This window comes from Lycium barbarum, chromosome 12, assembly GCF_019175385.1.
Source record: "Lycium barbarum isolate Lr01 chromosome 12, ASM1917538v2, whole genome shotgun sequence".
Taxonomy (NCBI): domain Eukaryota; kingdom Viridiplantae; phylum Streptophyta; class Magnoliopsida; order Solanales; family Solanaceae; genus Lycium; species Lycium barbarum.
Window position 1 is genome coordinate 37,874,866 of NC_083348.1, and position 22,334 is coordinate 37,897,199.

The 22,334-nt window shown below is 41.0% G+C and overlaps 1 protein-coding gene across 1 annotated transcript; it reads left to right on the forward strand.

The window, feature by feature from the left end:
- The first annotated feature begins 634 nt into the window (after nucleotides 1-634).
- Nucleotides 635-1,225, forward strand: LOC132624209 (uncharacterized). Its single transcript, XM_060339023.1, has one exon. The coding sequence runs from the start codon at nucleotides 635-637 to the stop codon at nucleotides 1,223-1,225; it is 591 nt and encodes a 196-aa protein (XP_060195006.1).
- The last annotated feature ends 21,109 nt before the right edge of the window (nucleotides 1,226-22,334 follow it).

The following is a 22,334-nucleotide window of genomic DNA, read 5'->3' on the forward strand; positions in this document are numbered from 1 at the left end:
ACTCAGTACATTCTTCGTACTAACGTCCTTTTATTTGTGGACGTTGCGTCATGCCCGCAGGTGGTTAGGGAGACAGGCTGTATCCATAGCTTTATTACTCAGGGACTACATAGAGGAGCTCCATTTCATTCGGAGCTACAGCTTTGGGTATTTATTCTTTTGTGTACATATTTATGGGCATAGCGGGGTCCTGTCCCGCTTATATGATATGACATACTCTCCTTAGAGGCTTGTAGACATGTGTATAGGGTTAAATGTATTTGGCCTCGTCGGCTTATGTACATTGATGTGGGCATAGTTGTTGATGATGATATAAATATATTGTTGCCCAATGGAAATAGTATGAATGAGGAATAAAAGTATTATTTAGCTATATGGCTCACCTAGATGTAAATGTGAAAGTATGATAAGAGGTGCCCGGGTGGGTTAGTACCAGGTGCCGGTCGCGGCCCTTCGGTTGGGTCGTGACAACCGGCTGGAAATTTTTCTTTGACTGAGCAGTGAATTACAAAGGTTCATGAATAGGAGCGGTCCTAATATCATAGAATGGCAACACTATCCCATGGCCGCCATGCTCAGATTCCGCTATACCAACAACATAGTCGTGTATGAAGCCTGCATACTAGGCCTCAGAATGGCGCTGGACATGGACATCGATGAACTGTTAGTCATTGGAGATTTTGACTTGTTGATTCATCAAGTCCAAGGCGAATGGGCCACTAAAAGCGAAAAGTTGTTACCATATGTGAATTTAGCACATAGATTGTGCAAGAAGTTAAAAAAGATTGAGTTTCGACATATGCCAATAGCTCAGAACGAATTTGCTGATGCACTGGCCACCATAGCATCAATGATCCAGTATCCTGAAAGCAGTCACATCGATCCACTAAGGATATGCCTGAAAGAACAACATGCCCACTGTTGCCATGTGGAAGCCGAGCCAGATGGCAAGCCATGGTACAATGACATCAAAATGTACTTGGAAGGACATGAATACCTCGAGGGCATTACAAATGGACAAAAGAAGACCATTCGAAAAATGGCAAACAATTTCTTCCTAAACAAAGAAGTGCTATACAAACGGATGCTAGATTTGGGTTTGCTCAGATGTGTAGATGTCGGCGAAGCCACCAAACTTCTAGAAGAAGTACATGCGGCAACATGTGGACCCCACGTGAATGGATTCGTAGTAGCAAGGAAGATTCTGCTAGCTGGATATTATTAGATGACTATGGAGAGTGACTTCTACAAGTCTGTGCAAAGGTGCCATCAATGCCAGATTCATGGTGATCTAATCAGAGTCCATCCAAGTAAGCTTGATGCTATGAGTTCACCATGGCCTTTCATCGCTTGCGGCATGGTTGTTATTGGACCTATTGAACCCGCAACCTCGAATGGCCACCATTTCATTTTAGTTGCCATTGACTATTTCACTAAGTGGGTGGAAGCAATATCCCACAAATCAGTAACAAAGAAAGTAGTGGCAGACTTTGTGCGGAACTACATCATATGCAGATTCGGTGTACCCGAGTCCATTATAACAAACAATGGAGCGAATCTGAATAGCCACCTGATGAAGGATATCTGTGAGCAATTCAAGATCACCCATCGAAACTCAACAACTTACTGACCGCAAATGAATGGAGCCATAGAAGCAGCCAACAAAAATATCAAAAGAATATTAATAAAGATGACTGATAACCACAAAGGTTGGCACGAGCAGTTGCCTTATGCCTTACTGGAATACCGTACTATGGCCAGGACTTCAACATGAGCAATGCCATATTTGTTGGTCTACGGGACTGAAGCAGTCATACCGCTAAGGTTGAGATACCTTCTCTGAGAATCATTCAGGAAGCGAAATTGGACAATGCCGAATGAGTTCGAGCTCGTTATGAGCAATTGGCTTTGATTGATGAGAAAAGAATGGTCCCCGTCTGTCGCGGTCAATTATACTGGCAAATGATGGCGAGAGCTTTCAACAAACGAGTCAGAACCATACTTTTTCAGATTAGGCAATTGGTGCTCAAAAGGATTTTCCCACATCAAGACGAATATAAAAGAAGTTTGCTCCCAACAGGCAAGGGCCTTACGTAATCCGCAAAGTGCTCTCCGAGAGAGCTGTAGTATTGGCAGAAATGGACAGCCAAGAATGGCCGAAGCCGATTAACTCAGATGCAATCAAGCGCTACTATGCATGAAGAAGGAGATTCTCAATTTGTAATAGTACTCTTTGCTTGTAATTGTTATTCTACTTTTGCTTGTATTGGTTATTTCCTTTGGCTTGTAACCATTTTGTAATAGATAGGGTAAACAAACACCTTTGTAAGATGAACTATGCAATGACCTGACTTCCCCACGGCGAGATACGTAGGCAATCCATTTAGGACTCAGTCTGTTTATTAGTAAAATCCCAAAATCCATTAGTGTGTTTCTGATCTAAGTTCGACCTGAATTCCTGCTGCGACAGGATACGTAGGCGCTCTCTGAGCTCGGTCGCATCAAAAGAAAAACCAAGAAAACCTCTAGGAAGCCTTAGAGATAGGACTTCACAAGAAAGCAGAGACTGCAACATGCCCAACTGGGGCAGAATTTTTGAGAAGATCTCAAAAATGCGCGCTTACAAGCTATTACAGGATAGTCAGCTGACCCAGAACTCTAAACTGGGGCAGAAATTTTGAGAAGGCCTCAAAATTTCCGGAAAGATTCGGTATGAGAATTGATAGATCGAAATTTAAATTGGGGCAAAATTTTTGAGAAAAGGTCTCAAAAATTCTGCGTAAGGAAGCAAAACCCCAGTCACGGAAGAGGAAGACTCCCTCATTCAAAGCACATGTCATGACAATTAATAATATATAAAAAAAATTATCTTTTGAATATCGGAGCTAAAGGGGTAACGGGGTCAGAAAGCCGAAGATGCGACGACGTCGACAATACGGATTAAGTTAAAATAGGGAAAACTAACCCGTTTCTGATACAGGTCCCCAGGACACCGAAAGGTGATCCTTTCTAACTTTGTTCCATATGCAGGAAACGCTCCGCTAAAGAAAGTCCAGACCGCTGCTGAGATCAGGCTTTCGGAATATAAATATCTGACTACGAGGGCTATGAATGAATTTAACTACCACTAAGGACAAAATATACAAAGCTAAGAAAAGTCAAAATACCATGAGGGTTAAGTATCCAGCCACGAGGGCTATAAAAGTTCAAAAGGCAAAAGGGAAAATATCTAGCCATAAGGGCTATGAAAGTTTTTGAATGCCAAAAGGACAAATTATTAAGCGCAATTGCTATAGAATGCTTGGAAATTGCCACAATGGCAAATGTTTGGCCAAAAGGGTCGTAATGAAATGACACAGCATAGCTGACCAAGAGGGTCACGGCTGGCATAAAGGATGAAAGAAAGATTATCCAGCCAAGAGGGACATGTCTTTTATCTCTATCATATTTCCTATGGCCAAGAAGGCTATTCATGCAAATTGCCAAGAGGGCCATGGCATGTTTATTTTTCAAACTGCCAAGAGGGCCATTGTGCATTTATTTTCCTGCTACTAAGAGGGTTATTGCACGTTTATTGTCCCGCTGTCGAGAGGGCCATTGCACGTTTATTTTCTTGCTGCCAAGAAGGCCTTTGCATGTTTATTTTTCAAACTGCCAAGAGGGTCATTGCACGTTTATTTTCCTGCTGCCAAGAGGGCCATCGCACGTTTATTTTCCTACTGCCGAGAAGGCCATTGCATGTTTATTTTCCTGCTGCCGGGAAGGCTATTCATACAAACTGCCTAGAGGGCCATTCATACAAACCGCCAAGAAGGCTATTCACACAAAATGCCGAGAGGTTCATTCATACAAACAGCGGAGAGGGCCATCCATACAAACTACCAAGAAGGGTATTCATACAAATAGGCCAAGAAGGCCATTCATACAAACTGCCGAGAGGGCCATTGCATGTTTATTTTCCTGCTAACAAGAGGGCCATTCATACAATCTGCCAAGAGGGCATCAATGTCAATTGCCAAGAAGGCTATACATATAAATTATGGAGTACGATAGGACATCGAAGCGATGTAAAACCGATCAGGAGACCGCAATATTGTTAAAAGGACAACATGATATAATCCAGTCAGACGACCGCAGTATTCGTCATTCAAAAAATCAAATTTACTCAGCAGATGGAAGCAGATTGATAGCCGTCAGAGAACAGGCTGATCAAATCAAATTCAGACCAATTGCGGAGCAAACGTGGAACGTTTTCTTACGCAGCCAGTCGAGATAAGGTGCCCATGAGAGTCAAGCGCTCCAGCCAGGACTTGGAAGATCACTCCTCCTCATGCTCAGCCACACAAGATTATTTATTGCTTATGTTCTTTCTTTGTTTTTTTTTTTAATTTTCGCGACCGGTCGGACACACACCAGAACACATAAAGGTTTTCGCACATAAGGGATATATTTTTCCTCCGATTGAGTCGAATTACAAGTGACTTGATTCCCAAGAACAGGGATATGTAGGCAGACTCAAAGCAGAAGGTCAGTCACACTCCTACCAGTCTCACCGGACTTCGCAGCTTGACAGCCGGGAAATCTGAGAATTTGCTTTAATTTGCATTTAGATGTCATAATTGAGTCGAAGTACGAGTGGCTTGAATTCTCATAAAACCTTTGATATGTAGGAAACCCGGAGACCAGGGTCTGGCCATATATTTTAGAAATTGCATGAAAATGAGAAGTAATTTGAGTAGGGTAAGTAAAAAATCAGGGTTAGTCAAATTTCGTTGCTCAGGGATGGTCCCGCCATCCCCGAACACTGAAGGGTCTGTTGTTGACACCTAGTTTTTGAACTCCCATAATTTATTTTTGTTACCGAAAGTCCTTAAATATTAAACGGAGTGAAATATGTATTTTTTAGAAGTCAAAGTGATTTTATAGAACTATTTGGATAAAATTTTACCATTCTTGTGTGGTAAAATAATTTCTATAATGATATAAATCATGTAGAAATTAATTTGCAACAATTATGATACATTTGCTAATTTTAGTCAAGAAACAATTCAAAATAATTATTTATTTAATGTTTTAAATTGTCAAAAATTAATTCAGAAATGTTTTACTCTGTTTAATGCAAGAAATCTGATTAATTAAATAAATTAATCATTCTTACCTATCAATTCTTGTTTAATCAATTTACTAGAATTTATCATAATTAACTGAGTGTTTAATTGTGATTTATTCTGTAAATTACCCATTAAATGACTATAATTGAAATAATCAATTAGTAGTCCGAATTATATCCCAATTGATAATCAGTTTCCATAACTGGGGTCATTATTGCAAATTTAGCCTTTAATTATTTGTTTGGTTTAAATCTTGACCATAATTGAAACAACCAAATTCATGGTTTGAAATCCAATTAAGGTCATAATTGCAAGTTATGTCTTTTGCATAATTAATCATGCCATTAACTCAATCAAAAGAGAAAATTGGTAAATTATGGCCATGTTTGGAATAGCCAATCTCATAGTTTGAATTCAATAAAGGCTATAATTGCAGACTTGGACTTATTACAAAATTAGCCGTGCTTTAAGTTCAGGAAATTGGTTAATTGTGTTTAATTTGATGAGTCTTCTATTAATTTTGGCCATTTGCCTTAACAATATTAAAACCATCCCATATATATGCGAGTATATACACAAATATACATGTGCATACATGTATATCATGTGTGTGTATATATATATATATATATATGGCCCCTTTTCATTTCCCTTAAATCTGGACCGAGTCCAGGTCCAACAAGGATCGACCCGGTCCACTCTGGTAGAGTAAAGGAAGGGGTATACCCTTTCCTTTCCCATTTTTAACTCCAAACGCACCCTTAGGATTTTCTCTCTCACAGTGGAGAAAACTCTAGCCGCCCCTGTAACACCCCCTAAATTTGGGTTAGGTGTGAAAGTGTAAAACTAGTAATAAGATGATATTTCAGCTATATTAATCCATTTGGGATGAATTTGGGTGATAAACATTCATTCTGAAGTCAACCCAGATAGTGAAGTTCGTAAGAGTTCTCTCACTCATCTAAATTTCAGTAGGTCTAACTTCTAAGCTGGTTTCGTGAAAATTGTTTGGAAATTTGGGAATACTTCCTAAATGAAAGTTATAGATCTTTGAAATACCTTTCCAACAGTAGGTCGCCAGCTCCAACGGAGCTCTGTGCTAGTAGTTATGCCCAGTTTACTGAGCATCATTTGTGCAATGCAAAAATTAGGCGTGCGAGGCACCCCAGGCCAAATATTTAGGAAACTCAAAATTTTGATGCCGTCAAAATAGATACACTGTGTGCGCCGCCCTGGGCGACGCCCCAGGTGATGCACCAGGTAATTTTATTCCTAAAGAGATTTTTCCCGAAATTTATAAAAGCCTAACTTCGTTATATTCATTCTCACTTAATTTTAGCTGACTTTTCAAGAGGAAACAACCCTATGGTTTCCCCAAAACTTATAAGGTAAGTTCTTGATCAATTCCCATCATTACTTCATCAATCTAGCATCAAATTAACACTAGTTCATCTTTCAAAAATCCTAGATTCTTGAAACCCATGAAAGAGAAGAAGAAAGGGACGTTTGAAGACGTTGAGATTCCTTCAATAAGGTATGATCCTTGACTTTTCTAATGTTATTTAAAGGGTTTAGACTAGTGTAGGTTATCCTATGGGATTAGAATCCATGATTGATTCATGAAGTGTTCAAGAGCACGTTCTAGACATGAAAACCCTGATGTTTCTATAAACGGGGGTATATGGGTAGAATTAGATTAAAGCTCTGATCTTTATCATCTAAAACCATTGTAGCGTGATTGTAGAACCTTGGGAATTATGTTTGAGTGGGATTTGAGGTATGTCTATATTTCAAAAATCGTCTTTTCAAGTATGTCTACTTTTGAAGTACGTTTATATTGTGAAAGCATGATTTGTATTTGAGAATCCTTCCTTGATTGTTTGTATAAGCCATAACTCTTGTTTGGTGGAAGTTCTTTTGGAATTAAAGATGATTTCTTTTAGACAAGGTCATGCATGTGTAGGGTCAAGCCAACATCGAACCTTATATGAATTGTACTACTTTGTGAAACTCGCTTTTCCCATTATTAGATGATTGAACTTATTTTTCTAAAGGTTGGACCTTAAAATTGTTTTGTTGTTAAATGGGTTTCTTGAACTTGAAATTGAATAAGAGATTTGAATAAGATTTTAAATCAATGATGACTTGAAATGCCTCTATTTTGAGATGATGACTTGAGAAGTGAGATTCGACTCTAAGCCATGATTGATGATTTGGTAATATGCCATGATTTGTATTTTATTTGTGTTTGGGCCTGTATGGGCAAGCTGTGCTAGTCCATAGGATGATTAGCTGTTATGGATCCTAACGTATCAATACGAGTATTACTGTGTTAGTCCAGAGGATGATTGGCCTCCGTTACTTCCTAGCCCGGAGTTGTTACACCCCTCGCTTTCGTAGTAGTAGAACCTATGGCTTTCGAGCCGGGTATGCCTTTGGAACAGGTACCCGAGCCCGAGTTTGGAGGTAGAAAGTGTCCTATCCTATGTATAAGGGTATTAACAAATATTCCTGGAAATTTATAGAGTTAGAAGTTGAACAAATCGAATCGATGCGATCTGAACTGAATCAGAAAAATCTACAGAACACCAGTCATCGTCGACGGGTCGTCGACATGGTCGATTGTCATGACCCGACTAAGGGCCATGATGGGTACCCGGGGCTGACCACCGAGCATCGCTCATTCTGCTACTTATCATACTCGTTAAGCGTTCATTCATCCAATTCATACTCAAATCATAGGAAAGTCATTTTTCATTTGGAAACATAATTACCTTTATATACATAAGCCCTTCGGCTATCAAAATAATACACACATACATATATACGCTTATCAAAATCGTGAGACCATACTACCCACACATACGTATCTATGAGCCTCTACTAGAGTACTAGACATATGGATGGGACAGGACCCCGGCGTGCCCAAAATATATATGTACATAAAATAGTAGATCAATGGCACCTCCAGAGTAATGGAGTGCTCTCCAAAAATCTGCTTATCGGTTTCTATAAATCTGGGTCGCCTCCCTGTCTACCTGTGGGCATCAACACAACGTCCAAAGAAAATGGACGTCAGTACGAATATTGTACTGAGTATGTAAGGCATGAATGAAATGAACGTAATAGAGGATCATAAGACATAAGATGAAGACATAACCTGCGTAACTTTTAAGGGAGGATACCTTTCATTCCTATATCATATATTATCACGGTATATGTATCATCATAGCGCATACATCGTCGTATCATACATATATATATCATAACACCGCATCTACTCATACACATTAAACGTTATCCGTATACGGCCACGTAGTGGCTCGACAATATCACATACATATCTTTCGGGCTTTTCATACATATATCATATATATAATCATAGTAGTATCGTGCCCGACTATATAGGGTCAGTGTCTTATGTGCCCAGCTATAATAAAGCTTGGTGTTATACGTGCCTGGCCCTACCAAGGCTCAGTGATATCCGTGCCTGGCCCTACCAAGGCTCAGTGTTCTCCGTACCCAACTACAGAGGTGCGCGCGCGTTACATAAATATATATATATATATACATTCTACCCGGCCATATAAACTCGAGGTTTCATAATATCTATACATAGGCACATATACATAAAAGCCCATAAATATCTTTAGCATCATCATTATCATCATCGCTATCAACATTGTCATCGTTATCATCACATATATCCCATAAGCTTATCATAACTTTTGATAGAGCATTCAATTGAATTTAAAGACAATCTATGAAAATCATATCATATTCGTAGCATGAACTTCATAAAAAAAAATCGCATGATAGACTTTGTAATCTCTAACTTAGGCTCATCATTACTATCATCGTATCTATGGTATATCTCTTACCTTTATCTCATATGGAATCCCCTATGAACATAGACTCGTAACTTTCCGGAACATTGGTCATAGGACATGCATTAGAGCTTATAGACAATCTATAACAATGTCGGGGTGACATAAGGTAGAGAACCCCCGATTCCATTATGGAGCATTCATAAGCATTCTGCCTCACCTTGAAGGAATTAGCATATAAGGTGAGTGTATTCAATGAACAACATCAATGGATCATAATATGGATCATGAGCCTTGTAGAACCATAATATTATAGGCCTTAGAATCTTTAGACTTAGACTCATCATCATCATTATCGCATTCGTAACATATATCTTATCTTATCCCATATGGCTATTCATGAACATAGGATCTTAGTTTTCCGGAAAGGTAGGAAAGTCATGGAGAGGTAGGGAAATAATATTATAGGAATCATATAGGGATCATTAGCTGCGTAGGAATATCATATCATGAGCTTTAGGACTTCTAGACTTAGATTCATCATTGGTATTGTCATGTTCGTAACGTATCTCTTTTCTTTATTTCATATGAAGCTCTTTATACTCGTAGACTTGTCATGTTCGTAACATATCTCTTTTCTTTTTCTCTTCTATGTCATATTTCAGCACTACCAAGCATTTCTATTTACCATATCACTGTCGATCTTATAACTACTGTTACTATCAATTCAACAACATTTAGCTCACCTCTTGTAGTTGTTAATGATACTCCTAACTTAATCTCGTCCTGCCATTACCTTGTTGCACAACATCTTTTCCCGTTAGGACATATCACAAGCTTATATCTTATCTCCTTTAGATTCTAGGAAAATTTCGGCAGAGTTTCCTTTATATTTATTACTATCTCAAAACCTGCATGCAGCAAATACCAACAATGCCTCACAAGGCCAATATATATATACGACATATCTCGGCCACATAGGGATTCCACTTTCAAACTTACCTCATATATCACGCTTCGAGATGTACCTGATCCCTTAGCGATCTTCCCTGTTATCCCTTCCTATTTACTTTCTCTTTCATCCTTCAGCTTTACATTTCAATCATATCTCAATATTCTTACTTTATCGACACACATCTTTCGTACCGTCGCTTACCTTTGTTCTGATTCATTCAATTTGCTTAGTACACAAACTTATAACTGAACTTATCATCAAGAGACACATTTAATCAATTCCTCTGTTGTACTTACATTGATTTACCTCTATGACAACCAATTCATTACCATATGAAGGCCCAACTATGGGTGAAAATAGTTTATTGGTGGGCTTGGTAGGCCCACTAGCCTAAATTCTTCCTCTATCTATATATCTATTTATGTATGTGTACTTGTAAAAACTCCTACAAAAATATTGGAACCCTATGCAAGTGTAGAACCTAGGAAATCAACGTTTAGTGTTTTAGGAAAGTCGTCAAACTTTTTTCCAAAACTGGGATAAAAAAAATCAATTTTTTTTACATGACAAATCAACTTAGATTAAATCTCTTCAAATTGATTTGATGTGACGCTGTTTGTGGCAAAGAAGTGTAAAAAATGGGATTTCTTCTATTGAGTTTAAAGGAAAAAGAGTAACGACTAATATTTTTCTTCAAGAAATTATGAAATCGTTTTGTGAATTCTTAAGGAAACTGCTTGGCATTCTTTTCTAGAAATAAAACCATAGAAACAGTTCTCTACAAGAACTCGAGGAATTGTTTTGTTTTTTTGGATGATTGAAAGACAAAAAAAATTTGGTACATTTTTAATACTGAAAATGGGTTGTGAGTTTTAAGAGTTGGATAAAGAAAAAGGTTTGCTTTGGGCCCGGAAGCCCAAAACCAAATGGATAAAAGGAGAATTATACTTGGTCCAAGATTGAGGTATGATGGACTTTGGGTTTAGAATATGGTTTGACCTTGCGAGCTTCAAACCAATGATGAAATGTGGACTTAATAAAACATTTCCCTTTTTTCTTATATATATGTATACTATAGGAGAATACTCCATATTTTCTTGTATAAAAAATAAAAACTCGTAAGAACTAAACTCATCTTATTAGGACTAGAATAGTAGCGACTCTACTCGGGAGAAAACCCGAGTGTGTCCTAGTCTAGCAATAAAGTGAGTTGAACACTTATGTGGATTTTCAAACCCAAAAACCCATTTCCTGAGGGGAATTTTTGCCAAATTTTGTCTTGAGTCTATGATATAAATGAATGACACTTTGCGGAAAGTTAAACACTTTAAAGCAAATAATAACATTAATCACACATTGAAGCTCGTAGATCAACCGTATTCTACGAATCTTTAATACTAGGGTACGTAAAACCTTCCATAGGGGATCACCAGAACCCTTACCTCGAACTTTGGTACCAAAAGATTTCTCTCTTGCTTGAAAAATCTTTTACCTGGTTTTCCTAGTTTTCCTTTAAAAAAATTAGGTGGCGACTCTAAAAAATACTAAATCCAATTAAAGCACCAACAACCTCGCAGTAACTTTTATGCCTTAACTCGCGTAAAAGCGAACCATTACAGTTGGCGACTCCGCTGTGGATTTTCCTAGGTTCTAACCATAAGGATTTCAATATAATATGATACAATTGTAATTATTTTCTTAATTGTTTACTTTCTTGCAAAATATAAACTGCCATGCATTCATATCATAAATTCCACCACTCCTGGAAAAAAGCATGGTTTCAAAGGGAACACGCGGGATCGCGGTCTAGTCTTTACTAAAAACCTGAAACACCCCTTCTTCGGAACACGTTGAACGTTAAGTTGGTGTGCGGTCACCCAATGGCTGACAGTGGTTCACCTTGAGTAGTCTGCTCGGGTCCAAGGTCAATTAAAAAACCCGCTCTTCCATAAGCCTAGGTTAGACCTAAAACAAATCAAAATGTGAAGTAGACTGGGTGGTTTGGATATTTTAGATGTATCCAAACCCGATAAGAAGACTACCCCATGTCAATAACGGTCTATGACCCGAAAAACACCACATATCATATTATGTGCTATTTGGAGACATTAAATGTACCTATGAATGAAACCATTGCCTAATGAGGGGGGATGGGGGACTGACATTGGGTTCTGTTTTGTAGATGTCTATCAGTTTGAACTTCGACATGGCTCTGACTCCACCTGAGCTGCTACGGATTTGGTGGGGTCAAATGTCCTCGAAAGAGAAAAGCGGGATCTCATGTCATTTAGGGAATCTGACATCTATCATGACTATGACCGGTTGTAAGGATTTAATAGAAGTAATCACGGGATTCGGGGATAGGGACAAGATGGTTTTTAGATTTGGTGATGACATTGAAATAACGCCGATACTGGAGGAGCTTAGGGATGTGTTAACTAGTGTGGGCTCGGGGTTAAAAAGGAGAAAGAAACCCGACCAAAATGCTTTGATCCCAGAAAAACCCACCTACTCCCAAATTTGTAAAATGCTTTCCCTAAATTGCGCCAACTGGGCTCATGGCCCCACTATACCCTTTAGAGAGTTGTACAGAAGGTTCGGAAGCCCGAGCGGATTTGTGGAACATCCCAGAGAATTCAAAACTTATGCCGACTGGACGGCTACCAAACCCTTGGCCTTTGCCATTTACTTTTTGGGGACTATGGTCTTTCCCAAAGATTGGTCCTTAGCCATAGATACTCGAGTCATTTCAGTCACCCATGCCATCTTCTACAGCATAACCCAAAAAGAAGATACCAAATATTTTGACATAACCCCGATCATACTAGCTGACTTGTACCGAGCCTTGAGTCTCTGCCAAATCCATTACAAATACTTCCAAGGTTGTAATCTACTCCTGCAATGGTGGATCCTCAAGCACATGGTCAAGGTTAGGGGTGAGCAATATTTGAGTACACCGGCGGAAAGAGACAATCTTCAGGATTTCCACCCAAACTTCGGAGAACAAAATAGACAAAGTTGGACATTCACTTTCTCCAGATTGTAGGAGGAAAACATCCAATGGATATTCCATGACTTCATATCCACCGAGGTTGTGGTTAAAGGAAGAAAGTGTCCATTTGTACCGCTTATGGGAATTCGAGGGATTTTCCCTTATGCTCCTTCCCTGGTTCTAAAACAATTTGGGAGAATCCAAGTCATACCTCAGATTGGAGGCATGGGAGATTTCATCATAGACTACGATATTGATAGACCACCAAGGGCATTGGATTGTGTCCGAGAGTGGAAGGGTCGCATGATTTGGGGTCCCGACACCCTGGCTGAGGATAGGTTTCGTCCGGGCTGTGTCATAGAATACAAAGATTGGTTGAGGGCCGATTTGCAAGGCACACTTCTGCCCAGGCCTATTCTTTATAGCTGCATTCAGGATAAGGATTCGCAAGCCGAGATCCAAGCCTATCTGATTCAAAGAAGAGCTGACGACAGGGATGCCAAATATTTGGAAAAAATTGAGCATGATAAAGTCATCATAGAGAGTTTGAGACACGAGTTAGAGCTTACCAGTGATTGTTTGGTTGAGTTAATGACCGAATGAAGAAGATTCTTGGCGATATTGCTCCACTGACCTTCACATAGAAAAGGTTCCTTATGGAGGTGACTTTGACATCGGCCCATATTCACATCCAGACCACCCTCCGGAAAGCAAAGAAATCCAAGACTGATAGGGATCGGGCTTTATCATCCACCACCGGAGGACATTTCTGCTGATTTATTTTTGCACTGTTTTTACTTTATCTTTTGTATCCCTGTAGGGAAGAATATTATAATTAATGATTATGAGGCAATGGTTTGGTTCAAATGGCACATTTTGTCTCAAAACGTTTAGCTATGTTTAAGAGCGCGCGTAGTATAATCTTATGAATTGCTTTATGTGACGCTGCTTGCTTTTATATGTTTCGTTAAAATGCTCAATTGATCTCAAATACTGTCTACTCACCTAAAGAAAAATAATGAACCAAATACATGTGCTAAGCCCGATGATTTTCTCAGAATCTGAAGATGAACAGCAAAACTGCGCCTGAGCTTGAGGTCATGAAGAAGAATGAGGTTTCGCTGTGACGGAAGATTCGAGATCTCGAGGAGCAGATCCGGATGGTAAAGGCCAAAATTAAGGAGGTGGACGAACTACTGGATTCGGCAGAAAGCTCACCTGAAAAACCTGTTAAGACTTAAGGAGAAAATGTCCCGGACAAAGGATAGGGGATTATTTTCAAGTACATCCCGATACTGGAGGAATCCGATGGGGAGGAAATGGAATCGGAGTTATAGGAGCCTACATGGCCATCAAAGGAGGGTGCTTCTGCTTCGCCTTCAAGCGTAAAAAGGGAAGAGACCTCTGCTCCATCAAGCCCTAAAGGAAGCTCGGTTGCGTTATCAAGTCCGAGGGAAGATCCCCTAGAGAAAATGGAGTATCCTAGGCTGGCTTCACCTGAATGGTGGGATATTGCTGTCAAAGCATTGGATTGCCCCTACCAAGTCTCGCCTCAGAAAGTTACGAATGAAGAGATGATGATCAAATTTCGAAGTAAAGGAATAGTCAGTGTCTGCTTCGACAGGTTGCCGCCTTGCCCTCCGGCCTTTACACACTAAAGATGTCCTTATCACCAGGATCAAGCAGGGCATACCCTCAATTAGTGTTTAGCTTTCAAAAGACGACTCATCAAACTGATAGATTAGAAAAGCATCACCAAGATGTGGGGTCCGCATTCGCTATTGGTCCATGACAATGTCATTACGACTGTGGGGATCACCCGGAACACTCGTATTTGGTGTTACGACTTCAAAGTGTTCAGAGACTTTTCCGTCAGCATCTTCCATAAATTGGTTAGCATTGGGAGGATCCGCCCTATCAGAGCTAGAAGAGCCCAAATTGAAGGTATGAGTCACCACAAAATGTGTCTGTACCACTCTGGAGCTTTGGGGCATGACATAGAAGAATGCGATGCGTTCAATTTTGAGTTGGAAAGTTTGGTTCACAAGGGAGCCCTCTGGTTGGTGCTTCCTTCTTAACATTAAGATTTGGTAGCCTTAAGGCCAAGAAAAGGTTGAACGGACAAACAACCTATATTGACCTCAAAGAAGACCGCTTTTGGGTAGTTTTTGGGGGGTCCTATTTTTTGTATTTTAACACAGATTTGTCCCCCCCCCCCCCCCCCCCTCTTTTATTTTATACAAACGAACAACGCCGACCTGATGTCCCAAGGAGAGATACACAGGAAGCCTCTATCAAGCCTAGTCACGGGTAGGTTTAGGGCTATTCGGATGTAAACTAAAATACGGAAGGGCCTGATTTCCCGTGGAGGAATATGTGGGCAGTCTACGTAAGATTCGGTCCCTATATTTTACAAATATAATATCCCCCTTACTCAAACAAAGCCCAAGTATCTCCAAACCCGGTACAAGAGATCAATTGAGCATTTGAATCAAACATATGATCTTTCTATGCTAAGTGTTTTAGACTGCCATTAAATGTGATATCTTGCTTTTCTTCCCTTTGTTCTGACGAAACTAACTTTGTTTGACTTTGAGTTATTCTTTTTATTCTTTTCTTATAGAAAGAAAAGTTGATCTGTGGTCACACTGGCATACTTCACGAGGTCTAAAGCTATAATAGCATCCTTATCGCTACAAGACAAAGGCAAAGAGAAAATTACTGGTACTTTAGAAAACGAAACCACTCCTACTGATAACACTCTCAGGGAATCACCTCTGCAAGAGTTGCCTGAGTCATCACCTGCTGAAGACGTCATGAAAATGATGTTTGAAAATATCGCCCATCTTCAAGAGGAAGTGGCGCGAAACAAAGTTGCTAATGCTGCCCGAGAGGGCTCTGTCGAAGAAAGAAGGCCTCCACCATTTTTTCCATCTCTGAACACATCATTACCGGATCACTTCCCTGCTAGATCCGTCATGACCACCATGCCGTTTACCCCGATTGATGGACATAGTGGCGCTTCTGCACACCCCACAGCCATTTAACACCAACCAAATTCCCGGAACCACCCATTCCATCCCCTCTTACCCTACACCAGAAAATACCCACCCTGGCATCACTATACAGCCAAACATCACCCCATTACCAACTGACAAAAGCACCCCTATTTCTAGAATTCGCCCTGCCGTTTCTTTCCACGCTCCTGTCACACCAGCAGCTTTCTCGCCCGATCGAGAAATTGACCATTATGAAGAAATGGAAAAAGCATGGAAGGCTGAACAGGAAAAACAGGAGGAAAGGCTTGAGTGGAAGATGACCGCAATGTTGGAAGGATCTATAAGGACTACCCTCACTGGCATGGGTCTAAGCTATGATGATTTGTGCATGCTTCCTAATTTGGATTTGCCTGAAGGCTTCAAAGTACCCCGATTCGAACTGTTTAATGGGACGGGAAATCCTAAAGCGCACCTGCGGGCTTACTGCGACCAGCTGGTCGGCGTCCGAGGCAATCGGGCACTCATTATGAGATTGTTCAGCCGGAGCTTGACAGGAGAGTCTTCAGAATGGTTCGCGGCACAAGATATATGCCGCTGGGTTACATGGGAAGACAAGACCGCTGCTTTCATGGAAAGATTCCATTTTAATATGGAGACAATACCAGATAGGTATTATTTGGAGAAAGTGAAACAGAAATCCACCGAGAATTTTCGTGAATATGCAAGCAGGTGGAGAACAAAGGCTGCCTGAGTGCAACCTCCTATGGGCAACGAGAACTTGTGTCGATTTTTATCTGCTCACAAGAGACAGACTTCTATGATAAAATGCCTTCAATGGCCGGAAGATCTTTATTTAAACTAGTCAAAATGGGCGAAGCCATAGAAGACGGCCTCAAAACTGGCTGAATAGTAAGCATGACTAGAAAATCCGCTGGTTCAGGTTCCACCAGGTTCATACGCAAAAAGAAAGAAGATGTGACTAGCATATCCCACACCCCTTAAACCTAAAAGAAAGGAAGATTTCCCGATGGGGGCATATGCTTCACCACCTCCAAATAATTATATGCCCACCCCGTACAACACGGTGCCCGTATATTACGCACAACCTATTCACCACCCCCAAACTACCAAGCTCCACAAAATACCTTCCATTCACCTCCCCTATATTACCAAGCTCCACAGCCAAATTATCAGACTCCCCCACCCATTTATCGTACCCCACAAAATGACCAACCCAATACCTACTTAAACCATCCACCACTAAATGTCTACAATGCACCACGCCTAAATTTTGAGAAGAAACCCCCTTGGGTGTTCACTCCGCTAATGGAATCTCGGACTGATTTGTTCAAGAGGTTAAGCGCGGCTGGAATGATTCAAGTACTTTAGCCAAAAGCTGTTGATCCAAAGAATTGATTTTACCGAGCTGACCAAACATGTTCCTATCACTCCAATGGCGTAGATCACAGTACTGAAGATTGCATTAATCTCAAGTAAAAAATACAGGATCTAATTGACCGGAAAGAAATTATGCTCAAAACGGCCCCTCCGAATTTGAACACCAAGCCTTTGCCAAACCACGACAATAACGTGATTCACATAATTGAGAGAGAGGAGGATTGGGTGGCCGAGAGGCCCACAATCCACCATCCTACGAAAGAACTTGAATGTACGGTAGCGTCACTATCCCTGCAGGAATGCTCGCAATTCAAGGCACTAATGCCTGCACCAGTGACACCACACGTTGCCTAGGTAACTCCGGCGCCACCCCGAAAAACGTTTGTGGTCCAAGTAGCTATCACACATGGTATCACAAGATCAGGAAAATGTTATACTCCTGAAGACTTAGCCTAAGAGGGACCCCGAAAGGAGGGTAATCAAAAAAGGATTATCACTAAAGGCGAAGCTGAAGACTTTTGGCGCCGAATGCAGCCGAAGGAATACTCTATTATTGATCGTTTGAAGAAAATGTTGGCTCAAATATCAGTGCTAGCGTTGCTACAAAGTTCACCCCAACCCCGCCTGGCTCAATGAATATGTTGGGGAAAGCTCACGTCCTGGCTGGAACAAATAGTGAAAATCTAGCCGAAATGATCGCCATGTTATGGAAGAACACCAAATCGCCTTCACAGAAAAGGAGTTGCCCAAGGGAGGCATAAACTACAACAAAGCATTGCACGTCACTATCTTGTGTCACAACAAAGTGGTAACCCGGGTGTTGGTTAATAATGGGGCAGGACTCAACATTTACCCCGAATCCACTCTGACTCAGCTAAGATATGACCTTGGAAAGGTTCGTCAAAGCTACACTAACATAAGAGCATTTGATGGAGGACGTTATGATGCCACTGGAGTAGTTGATTAGGATATCCAAATGGGACCTGCTGAGTTCACCACGGAATTCCTAGTCATAGAAATACCAGCCAATTACAATTTGGTTCTAGGAAGATCATGGATCCACATAGCAGGGGCAGTACCATCCTCGCTCCACCAATCTGTATTTGTCTAGGAAGGAGAAGAAGTGGTGATCTATGGAGAGGCCAGCATACACAATTATCCAGACAATTCCGTACTTGTTATTGAAACCACACCCAAGGGAACGAACTTCCATGTTGTAGAGTTAGTGGGAGCAGCCCACAAGATAGATTCCATGGAAACTTCCTTGCCGACCGTTTATAAAATGATTGCTTCCACTATGCTTCTGAATGGTTTCGAATTCGGAAAAGGTTTAGGGAAGAATCTGCAGGCATCACTGAGCCTGTTCCTATCCTTCAAAATGATTTTCGCTTCGGGCTTGGTTACGTCCCCACAGAGGAGGAGATGCTTATCAAAAAGAGACAAGAGGTTATAGATCTCTGCAAACCCATCCTAAACCTGTACCATTCATTCCCCCACAAAATGCCCGTGCCCGAGGATGTCGATATTAAAGAAGGGATAAGGATATCGTTCCAAGAGGAAGATTGCTACGTCATTCTTGAGGAATGTGCTGAAACACCCAGCATCAGAGAGGCAGAACCGGGCGAGCGACTGTCCAACTGGACCTCTACCCCGCTACTGGCTCTTCGGTAGAGAAAGATGATTTTATTTTTTTTTAAATGGGGAGAGTCGGCTGAGGCCCGATTTCTCACCCCCTTTGTCACTTACATACCTCGTAATGTTTTAAAAAATGGAAATGGTTTGACCTAAGCCAGGACCACAATTTGTACTTCTAATATTTTAAATCAATGAAAGCCTTGGTTTATTGAAACTATTGCATGCATGTTTTATACTAACCGGCCTCGCCTTAATATTTTCCTTTTTTTCAATAATAAAAAACGATTAAGCAACCTCAAATGTCATGACATATTGTGAAACGAATGAGTCGGACAGCGTAAGTGAGGAAGAATATGAGGAGTACGACGAGACCACAATGCTACCCGAAGGTCTCGCAGAAGTAGTGGAACAATTGGAGAATGAGCAGAAACCAAACTTGGACGAGACGGAAACCATAAATCTAGGTGATGAAGAGAATGTCAGAGAGACGAGGATAAGTGCACACCTAGATGCCCCCTTCAAAGAGGAATTGATAAGCTTGCTAAGGGAATACATGGATGTTTTCGCATGGTCATACGCCGATATACTGGGGTTAAGTACCAGCATAGCATCCCACAGGTTACCCATCAATGAGGGGTTTGCTCCAGTAAAGCAGAAAACCCGACAATTCAAGCCAGATCTCAGTATCTGAATCAAGGACGAGGTGGAGAAACAAATTGAGTTTGGAGTAGTAGAGGTAACATCCTACCGTACATGGCTAGCCAATATAGTCACGGTACCCAAGAAAGATGGCAAGATAAGAATCTGCGTGAATTATCGAGATCTAAACAAGGCTAGCCCAAAGGATAATATTTCGCTCCCTAATATCCACATACTCATAGACAACTGCGCCAAGCATGAGCTACAATCGTTTGTGGATTGTTTCGCCGGCTACCATCAGATCTTGATGGATAAAGAGGACGCAGAAAAAATAGCTTTCATCACCCTATGAGGAGTGTACTACTACAGGGTATTGCCCTTCAGCCTCAACAGTGTTGGTGCAATGTACATGAGAGCAATGACTACTATTTTCCATGACACGATCCACAGAGAGATTGAGGTCTATGTGGACGATGTCATTATCAAATCAAGAGGACGTTCGAAGCATACCACACATTTGAGGAAATTCTTCAATAGATTCCAAAGTTTAAATTAAAATTGAATCCGGCCAAATGTACGTTCGGAGTACCGGCTGGAAAATTACTGGGATTCATAGTCAGTCGAAAAGGTATAGAGCTAGACACAACAAAGATCAAAGCAATTTAGGAATTGCCTCCCCCCCAAACCAAGAAAGAAGTCATGAGCTTCCTGGGAAGGCTAAATTACATTGGACGGTTCATAGCTCAATTCACCATCATTGTAGAACCCATCCTCAAGCTTTTGAAGAAGGATGCTCCTACAAAATGGACCAAGGAATTCCAAGAGGCATTCGACACTATCAATAAATATTTGTCCAATCCACCGGTCCTGGTACCACCAAGGCCAGGAAGTCCTTTGCTGTTGTACTTGTCAGTTGCTGAAAAAAAATTCAGATGCGTGTTAGGACAGCACAATGAAGAAGGGAAAAGGGGGCGCGCCATTTATTATCCGAGCAAAATATTTACGGCATGCGAGGCCAGATACACGCTGGTGGAAAAGACTTGCTGTGCTCTAACCTGGGTAGCTCAGAAATTAAGGCACTACTTATCCTCATATACCACTCACCTCATATCCAAGATTAAACCTTAAAAGTATATATTCCGTCAGCCCATGCCTATCGGGAAGTTGGCCGAGCGGCAGATGCTGCTATGTGAATTTGACATCGTATACATAGCACAAATGACCATCAAGGGATAGGCTTTGGTGGATTTGCTAGCCGCAAGCCCAGTGGATGAAGAACTTGAACCACTTCATACCTATTTCCCGGACGAATGAGTGCTGGCCGTAGAAGAAGGAGCAGCAGAATACTATACCGGCTGGAAATTTTTCTTTGACGGAGCAGTGAATTACAAAGGTTCTGAAATAGGAGCGGTCTTAATATCAGAGAATGGGCAACACTATCCCATGGCCGCCAAGCTCAGATTCTGCTGTACCAACAACCTGGCTGAGTACGAAGCCTGCATACTAGGCCTCAGAATAGCGCTGGACATGGACATCGGTGAACTGTTAGTCATTGGAGATTTCGACTTGTTGATTCATCAAGTCCAAGGCGAATGGGCCACTAAAAGCGAAAAGATCTTACCATATGTGAATTTGTCACAGGGAGTGAGCAAGAAGTTAAAAAAGATTGAGTTTTGACATACGACAAGAGCTCAGAAAGAATTTGCTGATGCACTGGCCACCAAGTAGTCACATCGATCAACTAAGGATAAGTCTAAAAGAAGAATATGCCCACTGTTGCCATGTGGAAGCCGAGCTAGATGGCAAGCCATGGTACAACGATATCAAAATGTACCTGGAAGGACAGGAATACCCCGAGGGCATTACAAATAGACAAAAGAAGACCATTCGAAGAATGCCAAACAATTTATTCCTAAACAAAGAAGTGCTATACAAACGGACGCCGTATTTGTGGTTGCTCAGATGTGTAGATGCCGGAGATACCACCAAACTTCTAGAAGAAGTACATGCGGGAATATATGGACCCCACATGAATGGATTCGTACTAGCAAAGAAGATTATGCGAGCTGGATATTATTGGATGACTATGAAGAGTGACTGCTACAAGTATGTGCAAAGGTGTCATCAATGCCAGATTCATTCACAGTGATCAGATGAGAGTCCCTCCGCTTAACGCTATGAGTTCACCATGGCCTTTCGTCGCTTGGGGCATGGATGTTATTGGACCCATTGAACTCGCAGCCCCAAATGGCCACTGTTTCATTTTGGTTGCCATTGACTATTTCACCAAGTGGGTGGAAGTAATATTCCACAAATCAGTAATAAAGAAAGTAGAGGCAGACTTTGTACGGAACCACATCATATGCAGATTCGGTATACCCGAGTCCATCATAACAGACAATGGAGCGAATCTGAATAGCCACCTGATGAAGGATATCTGTGAGCAATTCAAGATCACCCATCGAAACTCAACAGCTTACCAGCTGCAAATGAATGGAGCCATAGAAGCGGCCAACAAAAACATCAAAAGAATATTAATGAAGATTACTGATAACGACAAAGGTTGGCACGAGCAGTTGCCTTAAGCCTTACTGGGATACCGTACCATGGCCAGGACTTCAACAGGAGTGACGCCATATTTGTTGGTCTACGGGACTGAAGCAGTCATACCCGCTGAGGTTGAGATACCTTCACTGAGAATCATTCAGGAAGCGAAACTGGATAATGCCAAATGGGTCTGAGCTCATTATGAGAAATTGGCTTTGATTGATGAGAAAA

Coding starts and splice junctions, on each gene's coding strand:
- LOC132624209 (XM_060339023.1), top strand. CDS start 635: ATGGCGCTGGACATGGACATCGATGAACTGTTAGTCATTGGAGATTTT.